The sequence below is a fragment of the Fonticula alba genome (assembly GCF_000388065.1).
Source record: "Fonticula alba strain ATCC 38817 unplaced genomic scaffold supercont2.9, whole genome shotgun sequence".
NCBI lineage: Eukaryota > Rotosphaerida > Fonticulaceae > Fonticula > Fonticula alba.
The window spans coordinates 981,720-990,491 of NW_009242979.1; the positions used below are offsets into that span (position 1 = coordinate 981,720).

The window sequence follows — 8,772 nt, forward strand, 5'->3', positions numbered from 1 at the left end:
CCCCCGGCGTCGGGGCATGTGTTTCCGGCTGCGACGAAGGCCAGTACCGGGACCCGGACGGGCTGACTTGCCTGCCGTGCGACGCGGCCTGTGCCGCTTGCAATGGTCCCTCGGACCAGGATTGCTGGCAGTGCCGGAATGGGATACTTCAGGATGGCGACTGTGTGCAGTCCTGTGCCGGGTCGCATGTGGCCCTGGCCGGGAGGTGTGTATCTTGCCATGCGTCGTGTGCCGAGTGCTCCGGCGTGCGGAGCACCGAGTGCCTGCCGGCCTGCCCGGGCGACTTGCTCCCACTACCGGCTGGGCAGTCGCCGATGCGCTGTGTGCCTGCCTGTCCGGTGGGCTACGGTGCCCTGTCCGGTGGATGCACCGCCTGTGCGGCCCACTGCGCCGCCTGCCCCGAAGCATCGAGCGCCTGTGCCCAGTGCGAGCGTGGGTGGCTCCTGGCCGGGTCGCAGTGCGTGGCTTCCTGTCCGGGGGACACCTTCCTCCTGGGTAGCATTTGTGCCCCGTGTCATGGAAGCTGTGGCACTTGCTCCGGGCCGGATGACAACCACTGTGTCACCTGCCCCGTGGGCACCTTCCTGCAGATGGACAACCGCTGCCAGGGGTCCTGCGCCGAGGGGACATTCCGAAGTGGCGACACATGCCTGCCCTGCAGCGAGGCATGTGCCTCGTGCTCCGACGCCGGGTCCGACAAGTGCACTGGCTGCGCGGCGGGCCGTGTGCTGCACCAGGGCACCTGCTTGCCGACCTGCCCGACGGGGTTCTTCAAGCAAGACGGCGCGTGCCACGCATGTGACGAGTCCTGCGCGGCCTGCATCAGCAGTGCCATTTGCACGGCCTGCAAGGGCCAGGATATGCTCCAGCCCGGGGGGACATGTGGCCCGGGCTGCCCGGGTGGGTGGGTTTCTTGCGCCTCCCGAGGCCAGTGCCTGGCTTGCAGGGAAAATTGCACCGAGTGCCTTTCATTCGGTGATGAGTGCCAAGTACTGTGCATGGCATGTGACCCGGGCTTTTTCCTCTCTTCCGGGGATTGCCACGAGGCCTGTCCGGCGGGGGAGTTTGCGGCCGCAGGGTCGGCCGTGTGCCAGTCCTGCGGCAACACCTGTGAGACCTGCTCCGGCTCGGGGGACTTCTGCACCGGCTGCCATTCGGGCCTTCTCCTGCCGCAAGAGGGTAAGTGTGTGCCTGCCTGTCCGGCTGCCTCGGCTCCGAGGGGCGGCGTGTGTGTCAGCTGCCTGGCCGGATGCGAGCAGTGCGACACGGCCCCAGGTCATCCTGGTGAGTGCACCCTCACCGGGGACGGGTCACCGGTCTGCCCGGACATTGGCACTTGCGATCGCTGCATGGCGGGTCTCCTCCTGCTCAATGGGGGTGCCTGTGTGGAAGCCTGCCCGGCTGGGTACTTTGCCGACATGGACAGCCAGCTGGGCAGCTGTGTTCGCTGCCATGAAAGCTGCGCCGAGTCCTGCACCGGACCCGGGGTGGAAGGGTGCAAGTCTCCCGGGCGGTCGGGCAATTCGCGCATCGGCCTGGCCATCGGTCTGTCTGTGGGTCTGCTGCTGCTGCTGCTGCTGCTCATCCTTCTGGCGGCCTTGTGGCTGTTCTTTGCGCGCCGGCGAGGCACTCGGCCAATGAAGCCGGCCAACGGTGGCCTTCATGATGAGGATGCCACCATGATGAACACCCTGCTGGAGCTGGCCCTACCCGGGGCCATCCTGGTCAGTGTGGATGCGGACTTCGCGCCGGTGGCTGAGCAGCCCATGGGGGCCGGGGCCCAGGCCAGCGTCTTCGCCGCGCGGGCCATCGGTGCCGGGATTTCCGCTCGGCTAGGCTGCCCGGAGACGGTGGCCATCAAGCGCATGAAGGCCGACGCCATGAAGCCCACACATGTGGCCATGTTCCACAATGAGATCGCCCTCATGTGGTCCTTGCGCCAGCATGGGAACATCGTGCGCCTTTATGGATACAGCGAGGCGCCGCCGGCCATCGTCATGGAGCGCTTCGATACGGACCTGCGCACGCTGCTCCTTTCGGCCGTGCCCCTGAGCCAGCTGGAGCTGCTGCACATTTGTCGCGAGTGGGCCACCGGGCTGGAGGCCATGCACGCGCACGGGGTGGCCCACTGCGACCTGAAGCCGGCCAATGTGTTCGTCAGCCAGGGCTCCTCGGCGGCTGGCTCTTGGCAGGTGGCTCTCGGGGATTTGGGCACCTCTCGAAACCTGAGCACCGTCCGGTCTTCGGCCCTGCTGGACACCATGCCCCAGCTGAATGCCCTGTCTGTGAGGTACGCCTCGCCGGAGGTCATTGTGGCCATCAGGCGCAAGGCTCCCCTGGACCCGGAGCTTTTCTTCCCGGCCGACATCTACAGCGCGGCCATCATGCTGCATGAGTGCCTTTCACAGGCCACGCCTTGGCCGAGCTTGGGCCTCCAGGACATCATGCTGGCCGTGATTGGCGGGACTCGGCCCGAGGTGGCCGCCTTGACGGTGGATGCGGCGGATTTGGTGCAGGCGGCCTGGCAGGAGAACCCCTCTCGGCGACCCTCGGCGGCCGTCTTCCGCCAACGATGTGCGGCCCTGTTCGTGGTGGCCGGTGGCTTGGACACCTCTTGATCGGGTCTTCCCCCTGCCGCCAAGTGCACGTGTCTCCGGGTGGCGGAGACCGACGAGGCTGGCTGCCGCGATGGTTGTGGGCTGCCGCGATGGTTGTGGGCTGCCGCGAGCTTCGCGAGGCCTGATATGCTGTCGGGGCCCATGGCGGCGGCTTTCGTTGCCCTGCGCGCCGCGCCAGGAACTGCCCGCGATCGAGTCACAGTCATGGTACTCGGAGCGTGCTACGGCCCGGAGCATATCATCTAGCAGGTGCCCCTGTATCCGGTTCTACAGTGACCAAGAACCTCTTGCCGGGGGCGGCGGCCCAGTGCCGAGGGTGGTCCTTTTTTTTTGGGTTTCTCGCCTTCGGGCCAGCAGTTGGCGCCCCCCCTCCCCCCCCCCCCACTGGGGAGCATGGGCTTCCGGGGCCATACACTGACCTGGGCCTGCCCCGAATGGTGCTGCTATTTTTGCCTCCTTGCCTTCGTGATGTCCAAGGAAAATAGACAATCCGACCACAAGGTGTGCTCCGACGTGGACCCTCGACAGTGCTGGAGCATGCGTCCCCGGCGGCTCATGTATGAAGGCATCTCTTAGGCCCGAGACCATGCGCGGCGCCCGGGCGATGGTGTTGTGCCCGGCGGCGAGATCTCTCCCTCCAAATGGTCCTCGTGTCCTAGGCGCGTGTTTTGGGTGCCCCTGCCAAGTGCGGCGGGCCAGATGCCCCCGAGGATTTGCCTGGCCTCCCGGCCTGGAAATTTCACACGTGGGCTGGGCGCCGACCGGCTCCGAGTCTCTCTCTCTCTCTCTCTCTCTCTCTCTCTCTCTCTCTCTCTCCAATGGCCATGAATCACCCTCCCCGTCCCCCCGCCCCGGCCCTCTGCCCGGCGGCGGCCAGCTATGTGGAACTCAGGCATATGTAGGTCTCCAGTAAACGTCGAAGCATGGGCGGAGCTGCGGCAGCAAGCCCACAGGCTTGCGCTAGCGAGTGGCCTCTGGGAGTAGCCGAGCGAGGCATGCACAAAAGGGTCACTGCCCTCGCCCGATGGGGACGAGGCTCAGGTGGCCCTGAATCCGGAGGGACGCCCGGGCTTGCAGGGGAAGCGCGAGCAGTATCGCGGGGGAAGGGCAGGGGGGAGGATTGAGGACGATCGACCGGGGGAGGGCCCATCGTGAGCTGTTGTGCATGTCCCTCCGGGGACCTGCTGGCTTTTAAATATCCTTCGGCCGGCACCGGCCCATCCTTCCTGGCAACCGGGCAGGAGGCTGCGCACGGCGAGCCGTGGCGACGGACCCGGGGGCGGGTGGACAGGCAAGGGAACAAGAGGGCGGGGGCATTTGTGACTCCGAAGCGAATGGACCGGCAATGCCGGCTCCCTGGGCCCGGGCAATGTCAAGAGAGTTAGGGGGTCCGGCTAGGGCATGGCCTTCGGGTCCCGAAGTGCGCGATGAATGGCTGATGTGATTCCTTTCGGTCCTGACGCAATTGATCGAAGCCTGTGTGAAAGGGGGCCGGGCGGACAACATGCGCCCGGTCAGGTCCGGGGCCCGGGCCGCAATAAAAAGGCCCCCGCGTCCGGGGCGCCCGGGGTCCAGGCGGCCAGGCGGGCTAGCACGGCCACGAGTCATGGTCGTGTTTCAGTCCGGGCCCCGTCCCATCGCTTGCCCTGGATGCTCGTCAGGCCCGCGGCGCCCGCACAGGGGTGCTTGGTTGTGGCCAAAAGGGCGAAGCCGGTGGCAAGGGCATCATGTGCCTTTGTCCACCCTCTCAGGGGCTCCATTCTTTAGCACGGGGGCTGGGCTGTTCGTGATTCAGCCTCGAATGGTGCCACTATTCATTCCAACAACAGCAAGACCCATCACCCTGACGCTGGAAGTTGTTATTACTACGCTGCACCTTCAGGGGCACCGGTCAGGCAGACGATTGTGATACATGGGTACCCCGACCCCGAGGCTGGGCTGGAGAAGCCCGAGGTCTGCGGTCTGCCCTGGCGTGAAAAATGCGTCCGAGAAGAGCAAAAAATATTACCACCGCTGGCCGCCCCCATGTGGTCCGGCAAGTGGATGGAGCCTCTGGGCGTCGGAGCCAGATCATCCATCGGCTAGCTCCGATCTCGAAGCTGCCAACTAACTGGCAGGCCCCCCCTGTCTGCCTGCGCCGTTTTGTGTGTGTGTATGTTGTGTGTGTGTGTGTGTGTGTGTGTGTGTGTGTGTGTGTGCGCGTTCATGTGCACGTTTGATGAGGATGTGTGGCCTTGGCCGTGGAGGGAGGGCGGCACCGGTTGCTTGTCCTGGCAGCCTAACTGCCAAGGTCCTGTGAGCCCCCTGCCCCCTGTGGTCGGACCGGTGTGCCAAGTCCCCGGTTGGTTCTTGTGCGCGATTGGGGTCCGTGAAGGTGGGTGCGTTTCGCCGAGCAATCAACACGCCCTCTTGGATCCGCCCGCAGGCCCCCCGCGGTCTCATCACCTGGCGGGGCTTCTTTCCATCCCTACCCCGTGGCGGTGTGCCCCTCCTCCCGCCTCTATCTCGCGGTCTCTGCGGGGGAACGCGCAATCCCGGCGACAGAGGGCATATATGCTGAAAACCCGAAGCCACCAATGCCCCGTTGCCCTGGAGGCAGGAAGACCGCGATTTAGCGTGGACCGGAACAATAGCAACCACTTGGGCCCTGTGCTTGGCGCCTCTTCCAAAGGGTCTCCCATACTCCATTCCTTTTGCCCCCTCTTTCCTCTCTCTCTCCCTCTCTTCCCCCCCCCCCCCCCCCCAAGTGACATTGCTTCGGCCAAGCCGCCGAGTTGATGGCTTCGCCGATGACCGGTGGCCGGGCCCTGCGCCGGCCTCCGATTGGGCCAGCCCCCTGCCCGAGACCCTTAATGCTCTTCCCGCTGGTGTTGCTCCTGCTCCTGGTGGCCACCACATCGCGAGGCGAGACGATCCTCCTGCGCGAGGCCCGGTACCCTTTCACGCAGGGGTTCCTGCCGGATTCCTTTTCCACTGGGCCCGGGTCTCCCTCCATGGGTCACCGTCGGGTGGGCACCACCAAAATCACCACCATGACGCAGGAGAACTTTCAAAGCAGCGTCAACGAGTTCCGCTGGGGGGCTTTCTTCCTGGATTCGACGCGGACCGCGATCCGCGAGGGGCCCGGCGACCCGAGTGCCGCGTCCCTCTTGATCCTCCCTCAGGGCAACAATTTGTTGCCCCTCATGGTGGAGACCACCCCGAGCACAGTCAAGTTCTTCACCTCGGCCGTCGCGCATCCCTTCCCCAGCCCGATGACCGACATCCTGACCGGCACGGCCTTGCCCAATGGCGATGTCCTTCTCCTGGGGCTGGTCGGGCCTTCGGATCAGGGGCGATCGATTTTCTTGGCCAAACTCACGGCAGCTGGTCTGGTGGACTTGGGTGCCAATATTGGCGATGTGATGGGCCCGGCCTTGGGCGCTCCTGGAGGCGGCTCCTCCCTCTACATGGCCCATGGGTCGCAAATTCGCTATATGCACCTGGACGGGGCGGATAGCGTGTCGTCCTATCAGCAGGAATTCCCCGCCAATGTCCTGGGCATGGTCACCACACGAGTCGTCTCCACCGACAGCCTGTGTCCCTTCCGAGCCGATGTGGTGCTCCTGCTGGACAATGGCAAGATCCTCCTGGAGCCCTGCTTTGGCGGTGTGCCGTACATGGAGCCGATCGTGGGAGACATGCCCATCGCGGCGGATCCGTCGAACGTTCAGCTTCTGGCGGCGCCGGCCGCCGCCGTGGCCAATGGCGTCACGCCCTTCTACCTGGTGATTGCCAATGCATCGACTTCCTCGGATAGGCTTTGGCAGTCCCATGTGCAACAGGGAGCCCTGACGTGGAATCGGGTGATGTTGCCGTTGTCCATTCTCAAGCTGGAAAAGTTGTCCTTGGCTCGGTTGTACAGCGGCCCCGACGCCGAGCCCGGGATATGGACTCTGGTGCATGGCTCGAGGGTGCTCTACATGTCGGAGGACTTCGGGTGCCACACCGACAGCACCATCATCTGCCCGAGCAGCACGGGCTACAATAGCCACTCGAAAGGCTGGGCATGTGCCCCGGGCCATGTCGGCTCGCCATACATGGCCGACGGGCTTCTGTGTGGCGGGGGGGCGGATGGCTTTTTCCTGGACCGACCGGCCGGTATGTCCTCCCCCCTGGCCGGGGTTCTTGTCTTGGTCCTGCCTTGTGTGCTTCCTTGTTGATTGACCTGGCTTCCTCCTGCTCCCTCATGTCCTTTCACTGCCGACCCAGATGAGGCGCCCTTCTCTCGGCCGGGCCACCAATGCAAGCGCTGTCCCCAGGCGAATTGCCTATCCTGCAATGCGGAGGGGTGTCTCCTGTGTCATTTCAACTTCCACCCACAGATCCCCAGCGCCGCAGGTGGTGCCACCACCTGTGTGTCCAGCTGCTCGCCTGGGTTTAGCCTGGTGGCCGGGGTCTGTCGGCCCAGCAGCCCCCCCCTGCCGAACATCCATTGGGCCCTGCCGGCTCCCTTCGCCTTTCTTGGACTGGATCCCGGCGACCGGATCACGGCCCTGGGGGAGAGCTGGCTGTCGGTGGACACGCACACCGGGCAGCCGGTCATCCCGGCCGTCGATGACGTCCGTGGCCCCGGGCCGCGGGTGCTGCTGTTCACGGAGCAGCGCAGGACCTATATCATGGCCGCGAGCGACGTCGGCCAGCCCGGGCAGCCGACCTTTCGGCCGGTTTCCCTGCTGGACCCACATCCGGCCGCGCCGACGATTGGCTTTGCCGAGCTCGGCCCCTTTGTGTTCGGTGGATCGGTCGTGTACATGGTGGCTTTGTGTGGGGCATCTGGCGCGTCGCAGATCGTGTCGCTGAAGTGTTCGGGCCCGGTTGCCCCGTGCGTGCCCTCCAGTCGGGCATCTCAAAGTGTCCCAGGCGGGGGGTACTCCCAGGCGCGGCGTTTGAGCTCCACAAGCGCCATCATGCCCATCGGCCACGATGAGATGACTGTCATCCGGGTCGATCCGCCGGCCGAGGAGGCCCGGTTCTTGCTTCTGCCGGCCACCGGGGCCGTCAGCCTGCCGGCCAAAGTGGAGGCCGGTACTCGAGCCCGACCTGACTTCGGGGACTGGCTCGTGTGGACCACCCAGCTGACAAAGGCCACGGCCGTGCCGTTGTCCCTCCTGAACAATGACCCGCGCATGAATGCGCTGGCTGGGCTCTTCATGTCGAGCTTGCCGAACACCGGCAACTCATATATGCCGGTGACCATTCCCCGCGGCCGGGGGTCCGGTTTGGTGGAGTTGGTCTTTGTCCAGGTGGCCGGTACTGAGTGGCACATTATCCGGTCCCCGGGGGACATGTTGCCGTCTGGCCGGTCGGTGGATTTGGCATCTCAGCGCCATGCGCTCGGGTCCTTCCCGAGGGACCTGCCTCCCAACAACCAGGGCATCTTGAATATCGTCCTTCAGGGCGTGGAGCTCACGTCCGGCAGCTCCACCTATCCCAGTGCCTTGCTGCTGATAACGCGCACCTTTGTCGGGGTGTCGTTGTTGCACTGTCCCGGCGGTGCTACCGGGTCGTGTGTCCTGCTGCCGGCCACCTTCGCGGTCCTTCCGCCGGAGTACAGCCCCCCGCAGGGGACACGAACTTGGCTGCAGGCCGTGGTGAAGCCGGGCGCCGGCCTGGCCAGCCAGGACTCGGGCGCCCTGCCCGCGGGTATTGTGCTGGACTTGCTGACTTTCAGCATGGAAACCGGGCCGGTGTCTTTGTCCTTGGCATTGCTGTGCCCGCCTGGCACGGCAGGCAGCGGGTGTGGTGCCTGCCACGAGACATGCACCGAGTGCGATCGTCCGGCCGACTCCGGAGCCTGCTCTGCCTGCCAACCGGGAATGGCCCTCTTCAACGGGATGTGTCTCAGCCAGTGCCCGGCCGGGACCTGGACGGATGTCAACACATGCCGAGCCTGCCCGGTCCTCTGTGACAGCTGCCAGTCCGGCGACTCGTGCACAGGCTGCGTGGCCCAGCATTTCCTGGCCCCTGGCGGGCTTTGCACGGCATGCCATGGGTCATGCGCCGAGTGTGAGGACGCCTCCAGCTGCCTGTCCTGCCAGCCGGGGCTGGTATTCCTCGGGGCCGATGTGCAGGTGCCGTCCCTGTGCGGGGGGGCCTGCCTGCCGGGCCAGTA

General features: G+C 65.5%; 2 protein-coding genes across 2 annotated transcripts in view; both read left to right on the plus strand.

Moving 5' to 3' along the window:
• The window catches only part of H696_05291 (serine/threonine protein kinase), a gene marked incomplete at both ends in the record, with an annotated part of 6,179 nt that extends 3,561 nt beyond the window's left edge, over positions 1 to 2,618 (plus strand). The window contains one exon of the mRNA XM_009499155.1: positions 40 to 2,618. Coding sequence (XP_009497430.1) covers positions 40 to 2,618 — 2,579 coding nt within the window. The remainder of the gene's footprint in view (positions 1 to 39) is intronic.
• Positions 2,619 to 5,470: 2,852 nt separating this feature from the next.
• The window catches only part of H696_05292 (hypothetical protein), a gene marked incomplete at both ends in the record, with an annotated part of 9,984 nt that continues 6,682 nt past the window's right edge, over positions 5,471 to 8,772 (plus strand). The window contains 2 exons of the mRNA XM_009499156.1: positions 5,471 to 6,758; positions 6,870 to 8,731. Coding sequence (XP_009497431.1) covers positions 5,471 to 6,758; positions 6,870 to 8,731 — 3,150 coding nt within the window. The remainder of the gene's footprint in view (positions 6,759 to 6,869; positions 8,732 to 8,772) is intronic.